General features: G+C 36.0%; 1 protein-coding gene across 2 annotated transcripts in view; it reads right to left on the reverse strand.

Annotated features, from left to right (window-relative positions):
* Positions 1–24246, reverse strand: part of TANC2 (tetratricopeptide repeat, ankyrin repeat and coiled-coil containing 2) — a 275799-nt gene that overhangs the window by 165797 nt on the left and 85756 nt on the right. For both annotated transcript variants that reach the window (XM_090292221.1, XM_090292222.1), the window contains exon 4: positions 9892–10074. In XM_090292221.1, the coding sequence (XP_090148347.1) occupies positions 9892–10074 (183 nt within the window). The remainder of the gene's footprint in view (positions 1–9891; positions 10075–24246) is intronic.

Here is a 24246-nt window from a genome sequence, read left to right on the forward strand (position 1 = left end):
GAGCCGGAGTCCCTAAGGCGGTTTGACGTTGTAGTCAATACCGGTAACTCCTGCGGCGCTCCTGAAGCCAAGCTGTATTGACTCCGTCTTTCCCTTGGATCCTTCAGCTGCGAAGAGAGGGGGGGTCTGCTGCATGGGCAACAGCAGACCCTCCATATCACCCTGCCCAGGCTCTGTAGCTTCAGCTTCACTGGAGAGGACACTCCAGCGTCATCGCAAGATGTCGATTCAACACGGGAGGAGACAGATACCGTGTCACTCCCGAGTCGGACTGCACAGCCATTCTCGGCGGTGCAGATAGACTCTTAAGAAGCTACACCATCGTCTCTCGAGACGGACGGCTGCCGACGACGATTTATTCAATGATAAACTTTACATAACCCTACACTATACTTTACTTCCTGTTTGGAGAGTCATTAAGAGGATTTCCCCTGAATCATGTATATTTAGTTATTTGCCTTTCATGATGCTTTGTGACTGAGAAGTATTTCTGAGGACTGATGTTAATCTTTACATTCAACATTTGTCACTTTGTGAAGTTCTCGCATTCCATAGCAGGTGGGCAGATAAGCTAGTAGGGAAGATAGGGTCAATTAAGCATCAAATAGACTTCTAGGAATTGTGGCATAAAATCATGGTGAGTTTTCTGGGGCAGATCACAGAGGAAGCATGAGCAAAAAAGGAATTTTTTTTTCCTGTAACCTTCACAGTATTTTCCACATTTAAAAGTGATATCGGACTCTTAGAACCACTACATACCAGATAAAAGGAACTTAAAGGGTTCAGAACAGGCCTCCCCAAGATGTGTCACTTAGGCATGTGACTTATTTTAAGCTGAAGGCAATTGAGACCCTTTGAGTTCAGGAGAAACTTCTGCCCCTCCCTTAACTACCTGAAAGAATTTAATTTGGGGTCTTGCTCCTTATAAGTTATTACCAGAAATGACTTTTTATGACCTACCTATAAGAAAGGGCAAATTTCTAATTACTGAACATCTGCTCTTTTCTTCTTATCCTGTGAATGACCTTCCTCCCCTCTAAAGCCCCACAGCTCCTCTTACCTTATTCCTCACGATGCCATATATACCCCATTTTACTTTCCTGTCTCTGAACTTTTCTTGTATGTGGTGTCTCTGATTCTCTCATATATGTGGGGTTCCCATACATACATATATAATTGAATTTGGTTACTTTCTCTAGTTAATCTGTCCCATGGAGATTTACTTATTAGACCAGCTGAAAGAATCTAGAAGAGCAGAGAAAATTTTCTTCTTCCCCCAAAGAATATCAGAGATTACCAAGTGATTGCCAACTTTTTTACCTGTTAGGATTCCTTTTAGTTTTTCCCATATAGACTTACATTTTGAAAAACTGTATCTATCAAAAGTTTATTTATTAATTTAGACAAAGATAGAATAAATATGAGTTGATCACAGTAAGGTGATAACAATTTTATATAGAGCAAAATAAAAAATATTTAACTGTCAAATCATATGTTTGACACAGAAAAGGTTAGGCACAGAAAAACTAAAAACACTTCTGTATTCCTCTCAATCCTAAGGTATAATTATTCTTACTTACGTATAGTACAGACATAATGCTTACAAATGAATGAGTACAGAATTTAAGCATACTTTTTGCCCTACTAGAAAGCCTGAGCTCTTGACAGTATGGCACTATCCAAATCCGTGTTTGTAAACATCATGAAAGGATTCTTTATCTGATAATATATGTTGACATTTAAGTGTTCAAAATACACATAATACACATACTGACAAAGGCTCTCTCCCCAATTAAACTTTGTCGGGCTCCTGCTAAGCCCGTTCCCTCTATGTTTCATCCTTGCAGGCTAGCCCAGTTGCAGCAAGAATCCTGCTAAGTCAGTTTAGCGAGAATCCCCTCCCCCTTGATATCTGATCACCCTGGCCTGCCTTCAGCAAAAATTCTGTTAAATTGGTTTAGCAAGAATCCTACCCTTAATGTCTCTTCTTACTAATTTTCCATCTACTGCTGCCTTCCCTGCCTTGCTTCTTGGCTGTAAATCCTTAACTGGCTTTACTGTACTTTGGAATTGAACCCAGTTCTAAACCGAGCTCTCTTTTCTCTACTGCAACAGCTCCTGAATAAAATCCCTCTTCACCACTTTACTGTCCGGCTCTGATTTTCTTTAACAATACTCATGATAACTGAAATTACCTCAATTGAATTAAGTAATAACCGCCTAACGTTCTCTACTTTTGTTTGGAAGACTACCGAGCCAGCAAGGGGACCTACTTCTGCCACTGAGTAAACCTTGAAGTTTACAATGGCACAATCTTTAACCTATAAAACGAGATAATGTGAACAGAAACAGTACTTGAATGAAGTCCAGAACTAGTTAAATTAGTATGAGTATTCCAAAGAGTTTAAAAGCCTTCATTTACATTTTTCTTTTAGTCTTAGAAAATATTTGGTAAGGTACTTTATCCATATGAAAATTAAAATAGAGTATCTAATTTAGGACTGATGGGCGCTTAGACTACCACACAGGTCTACTATATATTTTTAATCTAATAAAATTCACTATAATACAATTTAGTTTATAATATTTTTTCTAAAAATGTAATATATTTACTCATGCTACATTATCATAAGGACACTGAAATAAATCGGACTATGTAGACTAACACTCTCTGGGCTCTTTATATTTCCAAACTGGCTTTTCAATACTTTTCTGAAGCCTATGTTTCCATTTTATACAAGTTAAAAATGAGAAGAAAAGTAATATTTATTCAATGTTTATTATATGTTAGGTTGTGTGTTTAAGAAATCTTATTTAATCTTTATAGTAACCCTGTATTTTTTCCTAGTAATAAAATCCACTAAAGTATATCTTGAATTCCACTGTTTCCAAAAATTTCAAGATAATTATTTTTATGTAAAGAACATTATCATAAGTACACTAAAATATATCAGATAATGTACACTAATATTATGTAGAGGCTCTTTTCTATCAAAATAGCTTTAAATGATTTTCACAGGATGTCTCAGAAACAAGTCAATGATTCCATTTTATCCATGATGAAAATATTTTGATTGTAGTTAGTATCTAAAATAACTAAGTTGCAGCATGATCAAAATGATTATTGTGAATTATTTACCATTTATAATGACTTGCCACATGGTCTTTTCAATCTACTGGTAGCAGATGCTTTTTAAATCAGGCCAAAATTATTTTTTCCCAGACACTAGATAATAATCCATTTGGTATCAATATTTGAAGGTGACTCTTCAAAAAGTAGAGGGATTTACTTGAGGCATTTAAATAAATTACTTGAAGGTCGCCTCAAAGGCTCAGAAGTCATATTTGACATACCTGATAGAAAGTCACGCAAGTCTCAGACCCCCCCCTCTCTCTACATTGGTAAAGTTTCTCTTCCCTCTGGGTTACCTGATGCCTCGCTAGGACTGAACATACAGAAGGGCTTTGCCATATGTTACATTTGTGAAGTTCTTCTCCTCTGAAGACTCTGATGACCTGCAAGGTGTGATTTGTCATGAAACAACTTGCCATACTCATTACATTGATAAGGTTTTTCTTCAATATGGATCACCTGATGTCTAGTCAGGACTAAATGAATACTAAAGCCTTTGCCACACTCATTACATTTTAAGGGTGTCTCTCCAGTACGAATGACCTGATGACCTGCAAAGCGTTTTTTTTCATACAAAAAATCTTGAAAACACTCATTACATTTGTAAGGTCTCTCCCCAGTATAAATTACCTGCCAACACACACGGTGCAATTTTATACTAAATACCTTGCCACATTCAACTACATTGACAAAATCTCTCTTCACTATGGTTTACCTATGTCTAGTTAGGTTTGAACTCACAATAAAGGCTTTGCCGCACTCATTACATTTGTAAGAATTTTTCCTTTATGCTGTCTGATCTTATTTCAGCATTTAAGGATGCCTAAATTCATTCCCATACATATTAAAAATGTTGCCTTGGCTAATAGCAGTAACTCTTTGAAATGATAAAACTGAGGAAGTATTGTTGATAGACTTCTTGACTAGGTTATATTCATAAAATTTCCCTTCTGCTTGAAATATTTCCACATCAGCCAGATGTGAATGAAAGCTTAGTCCAAGGCTTCTGTCCTTCATGCCTTAGACCATGTTCTTATCTACTGGAAAGATGGTTTTTATGAGTTACAGGCATTTCTTTGTCTTCTGTTTTAACCTTTCTGCTGGAAATGCAACGTCATACATTTTTCCTTTATTTCCCTGAAGTAGGTATCTTTGATTGTATGGCTTTCACGTCTTCCGAACATCACAGTTTGTAAGATTCCTCCTGTATTACAGGTTTTTGTTGGTTTTACTGTCTTGATTACATGTGGAGAGCAGGTAACTGTGTTCACACTGTTGATACATTCCCACCAATTTGTGGAGTTTTGGGGGGTTGTTTTATTTGTTCTTTGTGTGTTTGTTTTTAGTGGGTTTTGTTGGCCTGTTTCCAACTCACTCTGCAGATTGCTAATTTCCTTCGCTTTAAAATGGTGGTAACGTTCAGATCAGAAACAAAAATTCCCAAGGAGAGCAGGTTCTTGTAGTCCTCCAACGTCACATGCTGCACAAAGTCCTCTGAGCTGGGCTCAGGTATTCCCACTCCTCCCGAGAGAATTCAATGGCCACATCCTTGAATGTCAACCATCCCTGAGAAAGAGCCATTCTTGAACACTTTCTTTCTTCTGTCTTCCCCCTCTTCTGGGCTTCTTCCTCAAGCAACAAGTCCTTAGAAGGCAATTTTCCACAGTGTAATCTTCGCTCACCCACAACTCTTTTGAAATTATAATTGTAGCTAACACTAATAAAGTATTTACTCTGTGTCAGATACTGTCTTTTTAAGTTTATACATACCAGCTCATCCAATTCTCTTAATAGTCCTATTAGGTATATATTGCTGTCTGCTCTTTTATTATTTATTAATTAAATTTATTGGAGTGACATTGATTTAAGTACATACTATTATCATTCCTAGTTTAGAAACAAGGAAACCGAAGTATAGAGACTTATTGCAAATTTGCACAAGTTTATACAATAAGGAAATGGAAGTCATGGTCTCTTTTGTTACAATGCCTCATGAGATTTTGGACTTTGATGTTGTAAAAATAAAAACACTATATAAGGGCGCACAAAAAAATTTATGTTGTTAACCTCTCCCACTTTTGAGTTAGAGTTATTGTATCTCAACACCACCACCAAATGTATACGTGTATGTACATTTCTGTGTGTATATGATTTTAAAACACGAGTGGCTTACTATCACTGATGAATAATAAGATTTTTATATTTACTATATAAACACACATACATTCATATATATTTCAAACTTTTTCAAATTTATCTGAGCAATAAAATTGCTGTGTCAAGGATTATATGCATTATATTTTGATACATATTGTCAAAATGCCTTACAAAAAGGTTGCACCAATTTATACCCTTACCAATAGTGTGAATACTCAAAATTTAACTTCTACTGAATGTACAGTGTACATAATGTACAAACAGTATAAATTCAGTAAGTGTTGAATGAACAGACTACTGGCACTCACAATTACCTATGTTTTAAGAAGTATGCTGATGGGATTTATGATGCTACGAACAAAAACATCTGGTAAAGAGCACAGAGTAAGACTCTAGAGAACTGTGGCAATTCCATTACCACACAGTATGCTCTCTGTGTACACTTTCTTCCACGTCTTCTCCAGTTCACAGCAAAATCCAACTAGGTCAAATGAACCTTGAGGCTTGCCCAACCTCTCTATCTTCTAGTTTCCCTTTACTGCTCAAACCAGTAATTTTCAACCACTGTGCCACAAGAATTTTTAAAACATGCAATACCTGACTATTTAGTCAGGGGCACTCATCTCTTTTTCCTTAGATCGTCAAATAAAAAAATGACACCAGCCAACACAACAACAACCATCCCATGTGAATGAATCAAAATTATACCTTTTTTTTGTCAGATCAGCAAAAAATATATGTTTTGGAGTGCCGCAGAATTTTAGTAATTAGCTTATGTGTGCCCTGAGATGAAAAAGGTTGAACATCACTGGCTTAAACCACTTGGCTGTATCTTCTACTACTTGGAAAAGTCTTATTTGACATACCAGGTGCCTTGGGTGAGTTGGCTAACTTTCCTAAACCTCAATTTTTTTATTGGTATAATGAAACAAATTTGGAGTTTAAGGGCCTGGATATCACCTTGGCTCTGACAGCTTCCTAGCTGTACAATTTTGAGCAAGACATGTGACTTCTCTAAGACTTAATTTACTCATCTGTAAAATGGAGATACACGCGAAGAACACATAAACTAATAATGCGTATGCCAGAGCAGGCATTCAAATAAGAATTACCACCATTACTGTCATTCATTAAAAAATATGACTTTTTAAAAGACGCAAAATTTTAAAGTTCCAAGTTGGTATCTAATGTTAAAAGTAACTTTAAAAAACTTTTCACCAAATTTAAACAAAATTTTAACAGTAACAGCTAACACATTCTGGGCACTTAATATTTGCCAAATGCCATTTTAAGCAAGTATTAAACAACGTGATCATCCTCAATGAGTAGGTATGATTTCCCATGAGGTAGGACATACTGTTATCCCCATTTTACAGATGAAGAAACAGAACCACCCAGTAGTGAAGTGACTTCCTCAGAGCTGGGTTACAAACTCAGGGGGTATGGGCCCAGAGCCTGTTCCTCTCTTAGCCACTTTCACTGTGTTAACCTGCTTTTGTTCTGAATAAAGTGAGATATGTAGGGATGTGTGTGTGTAGATATACTATACTTAAAAATTAGTTTTCAAGCTCCAAGTTATATGTATCTCTTTATTCTTGAGCGGGCCTTTCCCCATTCTCACTCTCTGAGGACTAAAGATAAGTCTTAAGTATTTGGAAATGGAATGGACCTATTTCTGCAAATGGGTCTTCACATACACCTATGTGAAGGACTACAAATATGCTAAGAGTACAAAGGCTATATAATAACAATGACAGGAAAAGGTTGCTCCTTTGTTATGTCTTACAAGACAAGACAAAAGAAAAAAGGTTGTTATTTCATCACTCCATTAACTTGTTGGAAGTTAAAGATCTATTTAAAGATCAGGAAAACATGTACAAAGTTAACATACATGAGATATCCTAGTCCCTCATACTCCATTTTCCACACATTTGCCAACAAGATCTGATTAAATGGTAAATCAGATTATATTACTTCCCATTCCAGCTCTGCTTAAAATCCTATAGAGTAGGCTCCTTACTATGACCCTGGAAACTCTGGCTTCTGCCTACTTCTTCGACTATATTCTAGGACCTCCACGCCCCTGACTTATTCTGTGGAAGCCACACTTGCCTTCCTTGAATTCCTGGAACATGCCTATGCTGTCTTCTGCTTTAGGACTTTTACACTGACTATTCCTTCTGCCTGGAAGGCTATGATCCCAGATCTTCCCGTGACAGGCTCCTTTTTGTTATTCAGACTTCAGTTCAAGTATCTCCTCCTCTCATCCTCTCTGACCACTCAATAAAAGGAAATCCTACCTCCACCCCAGTCTCTCTCTACCCCATTTCCTACGTTATTACCACAAAGTATTTGTCACTGCCTAAAATTATAGTATTTATTTATTGCTTATACATTTATTATCAATCTCTTTCCCAGATGGAAACAAAATACTTTCAAGGCAGGGGCCTTAATTTGTCTTTTCCACCACTTTATTATATTGTAGGGCCTAAACAAATATCTTGACTATAGCAGAGACAAGGAACTAAATATTAGAAAGTCAGAAGGAAAACAGAATAAGATGACTAATTTGGCCCTACTTATTAAATTTGATTGATAGTATAAATATAAGCAATATAAGGCACTTGGAAGTTTAAATGCATGTAATAGATAAATTAGTAAGTGTAGCCCTAATGGCCAGATTAAATTAATGCATTTTGTTAAGAACCATCCTCTGGAAGACATTTCCTTATGGTCAGGTAATCTTTTCCCATTCAACTTTCATTTTTACTTATTCATTAAAAAATATATAATTAGGAAAGGAAAGATAACTAAGGAATAATTTATTAATAGTTTAAAGTTAAAATTCTAAGTAAATTTATTCCAGGAGATAAATATTAAGAAAATTATTAGCATCTCCTTCAACTGGCAAAAAATTGGGCATAGAAAAATTTTCATAACATCTTCTCTCAAAAGACAAATTTCTTTCATTCAGAAAGTCTCAATCTTTCAATTCTTTGGTCCTTGACAGTCTTTTCAGAAAATAAAACAAAACTGTTTTAAGAGGATACATATACTTCAAACACTGAGAAATTAAAACTGAATAGTCCATACATGTAATTAACCAAGTATACCTCTTATTACTGTTTCCATGTATCACCTCTGTGATATCAGGTATGTCACTGACTTTGTTATTAAATGTATATATCTTTTAATATAGGTTGCCTATTTAAGTTGAAGTTCAAATTGGGAAGGCAAATGGGATAGGAAAGTGGTATATCCAAACCCTCAGGAAATCCAGGTACCTTCTACCCAGAAACTGAACTTCTCTTGTTATTTCTTCCCAAGTGTACGGTAAAATGGAGCAACTTGACAGCCATCAGAAGACTTGGTTATTTGTTATTTTCAGTAATCAATGACACCTTAACGTCAAGAAAAAGAAGGAATTTCTAAGCAATGAAATTTTATTCAAGCCAAATCACATGACATTTATCCTATTTTAAGGTATCAAATGCAAATGACTATTTTAGTAAAATGTCACTAAGCTATTTTACTTATTTTTATCTAATGATCCAAGAATCAAAGTAGACTTTGAATCTGTTATTTCAAGATGCCTAAAAAACAATAAGCAATATAAGCGGCATGACTTATGCTTTGTGGAACTATAGAAGAAATACTATTAATGAAATATATAAATATTATAAAAGTATTTTTCAAAATAGATGGAAGAATCTAAAAATTCTATTTTCCCCTCTCTCCTCTTAGTTTCTTTAGAATTGTCATATGATAATGAAACCTACTACTGTCCAGCTCAATACCAGACATATAGGAGGCAAATACATCCTTTGGGAATGACTTAATTTATTTCCTCCACACTCATAACCCACCAATACAGTCACCTTAACTGACATTGGATATATACAGAATGTTAAAGACAAATCTAACAAAGTGACCCAGGCTTACGTATTTTCAAAAATAAGTATCATTCAACAGACTAAAATTTCTTCCCTGAAAAAGCTTAAAAAAACAAAAGTTAATTTAATAAAGACAGTCGCACACCTAACAACTTGATCTGAATGGGCAATATATATGAGGTCATATTAAAGTTAGTGCAACCCACAACTTAGGAAAGACAGTAAATATTCTAAGAAGTAGGAAGAATGTAAAATGGAGAGGAAAACACCTAAATCAGCCTTTAAAAATAGATATGAAATACACAAGTCAGGATATTAAACAAAAACATGACTAATGTACCTTTGCTGAACTATGAAGTTCTTATTATCCTAAAATTATAATATCTCCATCTGTTAATCTGACATGAACAAGCTGATAAATGAAATAAGGACAACAGTGTATTCTGGCAAAACTTGAAATTTCGTGAAAGCCTAGAAAAATATGTCTACAACAGATGGATCATTTAGAAAATAAATACATCAAACTGTCAAACTGAGTACTACTCTAATTCCCTGAATTAAAGTCAGCAGGAGCTCCACTTTCCAAGGGTCTGAGACATTAGGAAGACCAAAAAGGAAAATCCTTCACGTAAACATATCTGATATGACCTAAAGTGTCATACTGTTAGGTTTCCTGTTAAACATACTAAATTTAGGTAAAGTCCTTACCAGTTAACTTCTTCACAGGTTGGAGCCGAACACTGATAGACTGATGTGTGAGTAAGGGGGAGGATGGAAGAGAGCGAGACATGCCCTCCATAATCCGAATGTGCTGCATACCTTCACTCACTGGAAGTGGTGGGATGGCGTAGTCTGGCTCAAAAGCACAGTCGCTTTCTGTGGAGATGCCACCTGGTAAGAGAGAAAGGATGGAACACAGAGCTGGTGAGAAGATTTTCCGTCCCTATTAAAACTTATCTTTCAGGATAATTCAGAACAGCATATACTGATATCGATTTTCACTATGAAAAACCAAATAAAGTATTTTCAACACATCCATTCATTTCTACACTTACTGGCTACTTAACTCCAGGTCTAGCACTAGGAAACTGAACGTGGGTAAAACGGGGAGCTTGCTCACTGTCTCATGAATGATGCAGTACAAAGCCATAAGGATTACAATTAGAATAATGGTCTTCATTTTGTTTCCCTGATAAAACATGAAAAAAAGATATCACCTGCTTGACAATCCAATATATGCAATTGCTACTAGGTCACTGCAACTATTTCTTATCCCCTTTCTCTATGAAAGTATGTGAAAATACAAGTGGGTAAGACTGACATTATATAGTAATCTTTGAAACTTCTCCAACATTTTAAAAAAGAGTAAACTATATGCTGTTTACTTTCATTTATATACTGTTGAGTTCAACTCCTGTGGATGGCAGATTATATACTTCAGATCAACTTTTCCTTAAGAAAAACTAGAACTACATATATTTTAAGTCTTCCTGAAGACACTGGAAAGTTAATAGCACAATGAAGAATTTCAAGAGAAGACTGAGCCTGGCATTTGGGGCTAAAGGAGCTTTTGACAGTTTTACAGAGCTGGGAAGAAAAATATTGGCATGCAAGGAGAACAAGGTTGTGTAGGGGGACCTGGTAAAACTTCAACTTTTATTTGGAAGCCCAAAGGACTACACTCTAGAAGTAAATATAACCAAAAACTAGACTGGCCTTTATAGGACTGAAACTCAGCTCCAAATGTCTACCGCAAAATTAAATTAAGGCAATCTTAGATTGCTAGTGCCTGCCAAAAACAAACATAAATCTTCTTAGAGGAAGATAACAACATCACCATTGGCCTAACATTATTTCCACAACATTTCATACACAATATCTGGCCCTTAATTAACAATAACAAAGAGATAAGATAACATGAAAAAGTAAATCCGAAAGACCATGCAGAAGAAATAAGTCTTTTAGGGGACAGAGATGAGCCAGGAGGCACAGAATTTAAAGTAGTATGCTTAACATCAAAAAGACTGAGATACTTAGGAACAAATTTATCCAAGGAGGCAAAATACCTGTACACTGAAAACTGTAAAGCACTGGTAAAAGAAAATTTAAAAAGCACAAATAAATGGAAAGATATCCTGTGTTCCTCTACTAGAAGAATTAATATTGTTAAAATGTTCATACTCTCCAAAGTGATCTACAGACTAAATGCAATCCCTATCAAAACTCCAATGGCATTTTTCACTAAAAAATAAAAATAAAAACCCTAAAATTTGTAAGAAAAAGCTAAAGTAATCAAGTAATCTTGAGCAAGAAGCACAAAGCCAGATTTCAAATTATATTAGGTAGCTATAATAATCAAAATAATTTGGTACTAGCATACAAATAAGACACATAACATACAAACAGACCAATGGAACAGAATAGAGAGCCTAGAAATAAACCCAAGCGTAAATAGTCACCTAATCTTCAACAAGGGCATGAAGAATACACAATGGGGAAAAGATAGTCTCTTCAATAAACAGTGTTGGGGAAATGGGTCAGCCACATGCAAGGGAATGCAACTGGATACTTATAACATACAAAATCAAGTGAGAATGGGTTAAAAATATAAATGTAAGAAACTGAAACCATAAAACTCCTAGAAGAAAAGAAAAGCTCCTTGAAATTGGTCTTGGTAATGATTTTTTTTTTTTTTATTTAACATCAAAAGCATAAGTCCATAAGCAAAAATAAACAAGTGAGACTACCTCAAATGAAACAGCTTCTGTACAGCAAAGGAAACCACCGACAAAACAAAAAAGGCCACCTACAGAATGGGAGAAAATATCACAAACCATATATCCAGTAAGAAATTAAAATCCAAATATATAAGAAATTAATACTTGCTAGCAAAAAACTAAATAACCTAAATAAAAAATTAGTAAAGGACCCCCAAGAACATTTTTCCAAAGACGCAAAAATGGCCAATAGGGACATGACAAGGTGGTCAACATCATTAACAATCAGAGAAATGGAAATCAAAATCATGATGAGCTATTTTATACCTGGTCAACTATTATAAATAAGTCAAAAGATAACAAGTGTTATCAATAATGTGGACAAAAGGGTACCCTTTTACACTGTTGGTGGGAATGTAAACTTGTACAAACATTATGGAAACCAGTATTGAGGCTCCTCAAAAAGTTAAAAATAAAACTACTATATGAACCAGCAATCCTACTTTTGAGTATACATCAAAAGAAATAAAATTACTATTTCAAAGAGATATTTGCATCCCTACACTGGTTATGACACTATTCACAGTAGCCATGATATGGAAACAACCTCAGCTGATGATAGCTACAGAAAATGTGATGTTACACATACCACACATACACACACAGTAATATTATTCAGCCTTAGAAAAGGAAATCTTGCCTCTTGTGATAACGTGGATGAACCTGGAAGATATTTATGAAAAGTGAAATAAGCCAAACATACAAAGACAAAACTACATAACCTCACTTATATGTTAAGTCTTAAAAATAAAGTCAAAAATAAAGTTAAAAATAAAGTAATAGAAGAATGGTGGTTACCAGGGTTGGGGTGAGGGAAAAGGAAGATGCTCAAACTTTCAGTTATTAGATGAATAAATTCTAGATGTTAGCAAATCGATATCTTAATTAGCTTGATTGTGGTAATCATTTCACAATGTACACATTTACCAAAACATCATGTTGTACACCTTAAATATATATAATTTATATTTGTCAATCATACCTCAATAAATTTGGGAAAAAAAGAGTGGGGATTTAAAAAACAAGTACATGGCTTTCCATGAAATGATGATAATGCAGTGAAAACTGAGAAGTAAGTTTAAATCAAGTCTCTCACCTAAGGTTCCCAAATGTGTTACAGTTGTAATTTCATCATATGTAATTCTAGCTCATTTTGAAAACTGCTGTGGTATAGCAAGTATTATCGGGTTGGCCAATAAGTCCGTGTGGTTTCTTTTCCATAAAATAAAAAACACATTTTCATTTTTACTAATAACTATTGATTTGGATATTCTGAGTATGTTGGCTATCTCCCATGTGGTATAAAGTTGATTGTTCTCAATGAATGTCTCGATTTGATCATTATCAACTTCAACTGGTCTACCCACCCACGGGGCATCTTCCAGTGAGAAATCTCCAGCACAAAACTCCGCAAACCACTTTTGACATGTTCGATCAGTCACAGCACCTTCTCTGTACACTGTACAAATCTTTTTTTTGTGTGTGTTTCAGTTGCATTCTTGCCTTTAAATCAACAAGCATAATATGCTGAAAATGTTGTTCATTTTCTTCCATCTTCGCTATTAAAATGGCTACACAAAAATTCACCAATTTTGTTTTTTTTAAATGCATGCTCATGTGACAGCTGTCACAATACAATCTAACAAAATTGTTTTGAATGAAGTTAAAGACAACTAAGTGCTACTACAGCCATCTGACGGAAAAAACCAAACAAACTTTTTGGCCAACCCAATATAATTTAACCAGTCTCTTGTTAATGGCCACTTAATGTAGTTCTTTCTAGATCTAGATTCTAAATACAGAATTACTGGGTCAAAAGTGTTGAGAATTTCTATTGAGAAGTACTGACCAAATGCTGTATTTAAAGTCTGTGTCATGTTTCATGTTTAAAAAAAAAGTATGCTTAATATTTGAGAAAAATAAAAGGTTAGAATTTCAGCAATGACTTAAAATCATGAAAATAAAAACTCAATAAACCGACTGCACAACAGATTAGATAGAGAATTAGTAAACTGGAAAATAAAACATCTGTGCATCAAGAGCACTTCAGGAAAGTGAAAAGAGAACCCACAGAATAATAGAATATTTGCAAATCATGGTAAGTGTCTAGAATTTAGAAAATATAAAGAACTCCTACAACTCAACAATAAAAATGTATTGCTATACAATTTTAAAATAGGCAAAACACTTGAATAGACATTTTTCCAAAGAAGATATAAAAATGAACAATAAGCACATGAAAAGATACTGAATATTATTAGTCATTACAGAAATGCAAACCAAAACCACATTCAGACACCACTTTAAGTCAACTAGGATAGTTATTTTAAAAAACTAAAATAAAAGACAACAAAGAAGTGTTGGTGAAGATGTGGAGAAACAGAATCCTCATACACTGCTGATGGGAATGTAAGACAGCATCGCTGCTGTATAAAACAGTCTGAAAGTTCTTCACCTGAACACAATGTTCACAGTAGCATTATTCATAATAGCCAAAAAGTGGACACAACACAAATGTCATTAACTGGTGAATGAATAAACAAAATGCGGTTTATCTGTACAATGGAATATTCCTTAGCAATAAAAAGAATGAAGGACTGATTCATGCTACACTATTGATAAACCCTCAAACATACTAAGTGAAAGAAGCCATACACAAAAGGCCACATGCTGTAAGATTCTAGTTATATGAAATTCTCAGAAGAGGCAAATCCAAAGAGAAAGCAGACTAGTCATGCCTATGAGGAGGAAGGAATGGCGGGCAACTGCTTAATATATACAGGACTTCCTTTTGGGGTGATGGTTTAGATAGTAATTATGACTGCACAACATTATAAATGTTCTAAAAGCTGCTGAATTGAGCACTTTAAAATAGTTAAATGAGACTTCCGGTAAGATGGAAGTGTAGGTAGACATGCTTTGCCTCCTCATGCAACCATAGAAAGAATTACCACCAGATCTCAAAAATGAATAACAACCAGAACTACCAGAAAATCGAGCTATATGGAAGTCTGACAACCAAGGATTTAAAGAAGCCACGTTCATCCAGATAGGTAGGAGGGGCAGAGTCACAGAGACAGGGAGGAGAGGCAGTGCGGCTCAGACAGGCAGCAACAGAATGGACAGTCCCACATTCATGTGTGGTAGATAAAAATCGGGAGTGATACCCTGTGAGCGAGCAATCCCAGCCTCAGGACAGACCACACAGCCCATGGTTCCAGCACTGGGAAGACAAATCCCCTTTACCTCTAGCTGTAAAAACTAGTGGGGTTTGGGACTGTGGAATAAGCTGCTGGATTTTCCACTTAATGGGCCCACATGGTCTTAGAACATATGCAAACCCCAGGGTAGCAACTAGAAGGGTGCCAATCGCATATGGGAAGTAGATGAAGTGACTGGAAACAAGCTGAGTGCCAGGAAAATCACCAGAAGCCAGGCATCAGCATTGTTGCCTCTCCAAGCTCCCCACCACAAAGAGAGCCACAAAGTGGTGAAACAGGTGGCCCTGCCCTAGCAATTACCTAAGGCTCCGCCCTCCACAATTTATAGGTGCCTTTGCTACATAGGCCAAGCTACTAAGACAGGGAGTAAAAGCAGTTCTTCTTAATACACAGAAACGAACACAGGGAGGCTGCCAAATTGAAGAGGCAAAGAAATATGGACCAAATTAAAGAACAGAACAACAGAAAAAGAACTAAGCTAAATGGAGATAGCTATCCTATCAGATGCAGTGTTCAAAACACTGATGATAAAGATGCTCAGAGAACTCACTGAGTATAGCAAAAAAAATAAAGGAAGAAATGAAGGTTACATAAAGTGAAACAAAGAAAAACATACAGGGAACCAACAGTGAAGGGAAGGATTCAAATCAACAGTTTGGAACAAAAGGAAGAAATGAACATTCACTAGAATAGAAAGAAGAAACAAGAATGCAAAAAAACAAGGAGAGGCTTAGGAACCTCTGGGACAACTTTAAACATGCTAACATCCAAATCATAGGGGTGCCAGAAGGAGAAGAGGAAGAGCAAAATTTGAAAACTATTTGAAAAAATAATGAAAGAAAAATTCCCTAATTTGGCAAAGGAAATAGACATACAAGTCCAGGAAGCACAGAGTCCCAAACAATTTGGACCCAAAGAGGACTACACCAAGACACATTACAATTAAAATGCCGAAGGCTAATGATAAAGAGAGAATCTTAAAAGCAGCAAAAGAAGAGAGTTACCTACAAAGGAGTTGCCATAAGACTAGGAGCCGATTTCTCAAAAGAAACTTTGCAAGCAAGAAGGGGCTGGCAAGAAGTATTCAAAGTGATGAAAAGCGAGGACCTACAACCAAGATTATTTTATCCAGCAAAGCTTCCATTTAGATAAAGTGCTTCCCAGATAAGGTAAAGCTAAAGGAGTTCCTCAACACCAAGCCATTATTACATGAAATGTTAAAGGGATTTAAGAAAAAGAAGAAGATCAAAACTATGAACATTAAAATGACAACAAATTCACAGCTATCAACAACTGAATCTAAAAAATAAAAACAAAATCCAACTAAGCAAACCAGAATAGGAACAGAATCATAGGTATGGGGATCATTTGGAGGGTTATCAGCTGGAAGGGGAAAGAGATAAAAATGGAGAAAAGGTACAGAGATTAAGAAGCATAATTGGTAGGTACAAAACAGACAGGGGAAAGTTAAGAATAGTGTAGTAAAAGGAGAAGCCAAAGAACTTACACACAGGACCCATGGACATGAACTAAGGGAGGGATTGCTGGAAGGAAGGGGTGTACCAAGTGGAGGGGAACAAAGGGGGAAAAAATTGGGACAACTGTAACAGCGTAATCAATAAGAAATATTTAAAAGTAGTTAAAATGAACTGTAGATATATTTATGTGAATATATACCATTTACTTACATATTTATTCAAACCAGAAGCCTAGTAATCTTTGTTAATTTCCTTCAAACACATCCCTTTGCAACAAATGCATTAGCAGTTCTGCAGATTATTGACCTAAAATAGATTTCAGATCCATCGTTTGCTGTTCATTTCTCCTACCACTACCATAGTCCAGATCACTAGTATCTTTTCCCAAATTTTTGTTAGTAGAAATCCAGGCTTTGTTACTTATTCTCAGGTTTTAGAAATTTACCAGAACATGTCTTAATTTTATCCTTTTCATTAGACTCTGGGTGCTTTCTTTTACTACGCTGACTAACTCTTCTCTTCCCACTGTTTTTTTTCTCTATCTGGAACTGTGATCCAGATGGATACTGTATATCCCAGACCTATTTTTCAAGTTTATTTCTCTCATAATAGTTCTAATCCTTGGGCTTTCATGAATAAACTTTAAACTGATTAGTATGAAAGTATATTTTAAAGGCTTATAAACAAAGAGACATGCCATTAGTGTAATTCCCTAAAAATTCAGCATTAGATTCTTTTTAAAGTAATGAATATATCTAGAAAAATGAATTTGAGTTAGTGAAGCACCTCTTTTCACTTGAAATGTTCTAAATTAAAATTCAGCTGATAATTTTAGAATCTAATAATACTCCTTAAGGAATAACACTGCAATTAGTCCAATCTAAACGTCCTAGTTTACTTTTCTGTTTAAAAATATTTTTCTTCATCTTCTTTGTCCTATATATTGTGCTTGAACTCATTGTAGCTATAGAAAAAAAAAAAACTATAAAAAATATATACTTCAACTAAAGAAAAGTACTGGTAAGTAGTCACAGAATTTGACTATATTAGTTAGTATTTCTTGGGTAAATAGCAACCTCGAAATCTCAGTAGCCTCCAACAACATCGCCTTCATGCTCATAAAGTTTGCAGACCGAGTCCGCTGATCTAGGTTGAGCTATCAAGTTTGGAACTATTCTGATGTCCTGATATTGGGCCTACTCACCGAAGGGGCAGTTATTACATGGGGAATGCTCTCCTCATGAGAGGTCACAGGAGTGCAGGAGGCCAAGTCAAATCAGAGGAGCATATTTAAGAGTCATATTATATTTGGCACACTTTAGTGGGAACTACTGAAAGGTTGTATAGCAAAAGGAATTAATACATAATTTTACAACAGGAAGGATGTCAAAAAGTGGGAATCCAATTAAGTAACCATAAGATAATATTTACTGATACTTCAAATTACTTAATCTTTACTTCTATATTTCTTTTAATTATGACTTTTCTTGCTTTAATCAATCAAATAAAAGTTACTGATAAGGTGATGAAGATAATGACAGAAAAACAAACTTTTTTGACAGAAAAAATTCACTTATGCTGGACACCTGGTGATTAAATATTCAAAAATTGATCTCAGAAAGCACAGAGATATCAAGTACATGGACACTAAAGAAATATTAGTAGTAGTTATAATTCAATAAAAATTTCAATCATCGCTGACTTCTGGCCAAGATGGAGGCTTAGAGAGACACGCTGCAGCTCCCTCCACAATTAAGAAGGAATACAACTACCTCAAAACTGGAGAAAACCAGAAATTCCACAAAATCAAGTTGCACGGAAGTCCAACAAGCAAAGATATACAGAAGAAATACTCATCCAGACAGGTAGGAGGGGTGGAGCCGGGGCAGAGAAGATGTGGTGTGGAGGCAGGGGTGACAGCAGCTGTGGCCAGCTGGTGGAAAGCACAGTCACATGTTAAAAAATATAAGTAGTCAGGGACACCAGGGGCACACTCCCAGTACCACACCAGACTGTGCAGCTCAAGGTTCTAGCACCAGGGAAAATAAAGCCTCATTGCTTCTGACTATGAAAACCAGTAGGGGTAGGGGCGGAGGAAGAAACTGCTGGTCTCTCACCAGAGTCCATTTGTTTAGAGGCCTCCACAGTCCTAGAACATCTGCAGACCCACCCACTCTGGGAACCATGGCCAAGGCAACAGCTAGAGAAGTGCCTGGAAAAGGGGCAGGTGCTAAGCAAGCTGAATTGTTTCCTCTCAGACTCCTCCACCACATACAGTGCCACAACGTCGTGAAATGGGTCACCCCCATACTGACAAATACCTAAGGCTTTGCCCCTTACAACATAACAGGTGCGACAGCTCTACCTAAGACACAGAGGCAAACACAGGAGCCTGTCAAGATGAGGAGACAGAGAAGTATGGCCCTGATGAGGGAACAGATCAAGGTTCCAGTGGGAGAACTAAGTGACAAGGAAGAGCCAATCTAACAGACGAAGAGTTCAAAATACTGGTGATAAAGATGCTCACAGACTTGACAGATATGCTTAAGTATGGCAAATACAGAAGGGAAGAAGGGAAGGCTATGCTAAGTGAAACAAAGGAAAATTCACACAAAACCAAATCAATGATTTGGAACATAAGGAAAAAATAAACAGTCAACCAGTACATAATGAAGAAACAAGAACTGAAAAAAACTAGGAAAGGCTTAGGAATCTCTGGGACAACTTTAAACATGCTAACGTCCAAATCATAGGGGTGCCAGAAGGAAAAAGGGAAGAACAAGAAATTAAAAACTTATGTGAAAAAATAATGAAGAAAAACTTCCCAAATTTAGCGAAGGAAATAGACATATAGTCCAGGAAGTACAGAGTCCCAAACAAGCTAGACCCAAAGAGGACCACACCAAGACACATCACAATCAAAATGTCAAAATTTAAGGATAAAGAGAGAATCTTAAAAGCAGCAATAGAAAAGAAGAGAGTTACCTAAAAAGGGGTTCCTGTAAGACTATCAATTGATCTATCAAAAGAAAATTTGCAGGCAAGAGGGACTGGCAAGAAGTATTCAAAGGGATAAAAAGAAAGGACCTACAACTGAGATTAGTCTACCCAGCAAAGCTATCATTTAGAATGGAAGGGCAGATAAAGTGCTTCCCAGACAAGGTAAAGCTAAAGGAGTTCATCATCACCAAGCCCTTATTATATGAAATGTTAAAGGGACTTATTTAAGAAAAAAAGGATCAAAACTATGAACATTAAAATGACAACAAACTCACAACTATCAACAGCAGAACCTAAAAAGCAAACAAACAAAAACAAACTAAGCAAACAATCAGAATGGGAAAAGAACCATAGGTACAGGGATCATTTAGAGGGTTATCAGCTAGGAGGGGGAAGAGGGAGAAATGGGGAAATGGTACAGGGATTAAGAAGCATAATTGGTAGGAACAAAATAGACACGGGAATGTTAAGAATAGTATAGGAAAGGGTGAAGGCAAAGAACTTACATGCACAACCCATTGATGTGAACTAAGGGGGGGGATTGCTGGAGGGAAGGGGGGCACTGAGCGGAGGGGAGCAAAGGGAAAAGTAATTGGGACAACTGTAACAGCGTAATCAATAAAATATACTTTAAAAAATTCAATCATCGCTAAGTCTTGCATTTAATACAGATAATTATCAGTTATTAAAGTTCAAGTTAATTTAAAAATTATTTAGCCTAAGGCAATACACCTAGTCTAGAAAACTACCTTCTCATTTTTCAAGTTATATAAATACCACAAATAACACTTATAAACTAAAACCCCATCATGATAATTTATTGAACTATACACATTATTTACAATTTTTTGTGTTTACATGTTATACTTCAATAGAAGTTTATTTTTAAAAAGTACACAGAAAAACAAAACAAAACATGGCACGGTGATAAATAACTCCTAAAGTCAAGGACTCTTACATATTGCAGAAAAAAAAAAGGTTTTGCCTAAATTATGCGAAACACCCTTTTACATCAAGGCTGCTATCACTCTGTGAGTTGGTAATATTCTCATAAGTCTATCTATTAGGAGGAAACAGGCCAAGAGAAATGTAAAAACTAGTACAGGATCATGTGGTCAGATGGCATGATTGCCTATGTAGAAAATTCTAAGGAATCCACACAAAAAAAGCTGCTAGAAAACAAAATAAGTTAGGCAAACTCAAAGATTAAAGCAGTCATTTTCAGCTCTTTTTATCTCATGACACACAAACTAATTACTAAAATTCTGAGGCACAACAAAAAATATATTTTTTGCCAATCTGACAAAAAAAAATAGGTATAAATTTGATTCATTCACGCTGGTCAGCTATTATTGTGTTGGCTGTTGTCATTCTTTTATTTGACAATCTAAGAGAAAATAGGTCAGTGCCCCTGACTAAATAGTCAGGTACTGCATGTTTTAAAAAGTCCTCAGACAGACTGATTGAAAACTGCTGGGTTACAGAGTGACTCTATAAGATTCAAGTGTCTTTCTATATACCTACTAGCAAGAACACTTGGAAAATAAAAAATTTTTAAATCAGTATTATTACAATAGTGCCATTAAATATATAAAATAACTATGAATAAATTTAACGAAATACGTACAATAGTGCAATATTTGTGTTGAAAACTACAGAACATGATGAAGGAAATCAAAGACCTAAATGGAGCAATACAGTATACTGCGTACGTGGCTCTGAAGATTCCCTATCATTAAGATTCTCCTCAAAGTGATCTATGGGATTGAAGCAATTCCAATAAATATCCAGCAGGCAGTTTTTGGGTAGAAATCAACAAACTGAGTTTAAACTTTATATGTAAAAACAAAGGAACTTGGATAAACAAAACAATTTGAACATAGGAAAACAAAGTACGGAGTCTCACAGTCCCTAATTTCAAGACTAAGTATAAAGTTACAGTAATCCAGACAGTATGTGATATTGCAAAAGAATGAACACAAAAATCAGTGGAACAGACTAGAGAGTCCAGAAAAAGCCCCACACAAATATAGTCAATTTTTGACAGAAGTGTAAAATCAACTCAATGTCAAAAGGATAATCTTTTCAACAAATGGATTGGGAACAGTGGGATATTCATATGTAAAAACATAAACCTACACCTTCACCACATAAGAAAAAAAATCAAATTAAAATGGATCATAGACCTTGATGAAAAATCTAAAACTCTAAAACTTCTAGAAAAAAAAACACAGGAGAAAATCTATGTGATCTTGTGTCAGGCAAAGACTTTTACAATGAACCCAAAAAAGAAGACCCATAAGAAAAACTGGTAAGTTGAAATTCAAGAGTTTAAAATTCTACTCTTTAAAATATACTGTTACAAAATGAAAAACCGGTACCAACAGAGTGGCTATACTTGTAAAATACACCTCTGATGAAGGACTGTTATTCAGAATAGAAGAACTCTTTTAATTCAGTAATAAGAAACTACCCAAATTTAAAAAATAGGCTAAAGATTTGAACAGACACTACACTAAGCAAGAGATATGTCAGCTAAGCATGTGAAAAGATGCTCACCATCTCTAATCATCCAGGGAATGCAAGTTAGGAGATGACACCACATACCTAGTGAAATGGCTAAAATTTAAAAATAAAATGCTGATAATACCAAGTGCTGGGAATGATAAACTAATGCATGTATTCGTAATGAGAATACCTAATACTATACAACTTTGGGAAACAGATGACAATTTAAATAAAAACTCACAATATGACCCTAGATATTTACCCAAAAGAAATGAAGACACTAGACTTATTCATAATCTCCCAAAACTGGAAACTATCCAAATGTCCGTCAGCTGATGAGTGGTTAAACAAATTGTGGGACATACATAATAGAATATTACTCAGCAATTAAACAGAATAAACTACTGATACAGGAAAAAATCCAAAAATAGATGAATCTCAAGAGCATAAAATAAGGAGCCAGAGTTAAAAGGCTATATAATGTATTGTTTCAGTTATAGAATATTCTAAAAAACACGACAGTAGCAGAAAACAGCTTAGCAGTTGGTAAGGACTGGGGCTGGGGAAGGGGACTGACTACAGAGGAGCATGATGGAACTTTACATGATGAAGAAAATAAGCTATTTCTGATTTTAGTGGTAGTTACACCTTATCGTTACCCTGGCTGGTTTGGCTCAGTGGATTGAGCGTCGGCCTGCGAGCTAAGTGTCGCTGGTTCGATCTTCCAGTCAGGGCACATCAGAGAAGGAAAACTCTGATTCCAAAAAACCTCCGCTGCCTTGCGGCATACCTCTTCAGGGGAAAGGCTAGGGGAGTAAACCCCGACAGAAAATCCGGAGCCGGAGTCCCTAAGGCGGTTTGACGTTGTAGTCTACACCGGCAACTCCTGCGGCGCACCTGAAGCCAAGCTGTATTGACTCCGTCTTTCCCTTGGGCCCTTCAGCTGCGAAGAGAGGGGGGGTCTGCTGCATGGGCAACAGCAGACCCTCCATGTCACCCTGCCCAGGCTCTGTAGCTTCAGCTTCACTGGAGAGGACACTCCAGCGTCATCGCAAGATGTCAATTCATCACGGGAGGAGACAGATACCGTGTCACTCCCGAGTCGGGACTGCACAGCCATTCTCGGCGGTGCAGACAGACTCTTAAGAAGCTACACCATCGTCTCTCGAGATGGACGGCTGCCGACGACACCTTATCGTGTGTTAGTAAAAATTTATGGTACTACATACCTAAGAGCAAATTTTACTGTACATAAATTAAACTTCAATAAATCTGACTTTTTAAAAGCCCAAGAGAACTTTGTGATAATATTATGAATGTATGTACATGTATGACTTGCGGACTTTTCTGACTGAATGTTTAATTTCAATGAAATTGTTTTTTTAAAGTATAGAGAAAAAAAACAATAGAATAGGTGATAAACTGGTCCCTAAAACAAATGTAATCATGCTCAACATAATATACATAACAAAAATGCATAATTTGTCAAAAGGCTTTCATATATCTCTGAAACAAAGGAATTTGGCCTAAGTTATTCCTAATGTCCTTTTTCAAGGCAAGATTTATCCTACTCTGAGTATGCATCATTTCTTATAAATTCATGTATTAGTAAAAAAAAAAAAAAAAAATGAAGCAGAGAAAGTTTAATAACTAATACAGGATCACAAAGTCAATTAACAGCAGAAGACAATTAGAAACCCAAACCGTTACTGCAGTCTACGAGGCCTCCTTACATGATCTGACCCCAGCTACTAATGCTCTGACCTCATCACATCTCCCAACTTCTCTGACTTTATCACTTCCCACTTCCTCCCTCAATTCACAATGCTTGTCACACTAGCTGTTCAATTCCTTTGATCTGGCCAAATTTATTAGAAACTTAGGAACTTTGCCTGTTTCTTCCACCTAAAATACTCAGTCCCCGTATCTTTGCAAAGCTGACTCTTTTGTCTTTAAAAGGTCCTAGCTCCAATGTCACCTCCTCAGAAAGGCCTAGCACAGCTAAAGTCACCATTCACTGTTTTCCCCGCCTTTCATTCTCTGTCACAGAATCCTGTTTTATTTTCTTGATAGCACTTA

The sequence above is a fragment of the Furipterus horrens genome, unplaced genomic scaffold (genome assembly GCF_987537825.1).
Source record: "Furipterus horrens unplaced genomic scaffold, mFurHor1.1.pri manual_scaffold_11, whole genome shotgun sequence".
Classification (NCBI taxonomy): Eukaryota; Metazoa; Chordata; class Mammalia; order Chiroptera; family Furipteridae; genus Furipterus; species Furipterus horrens.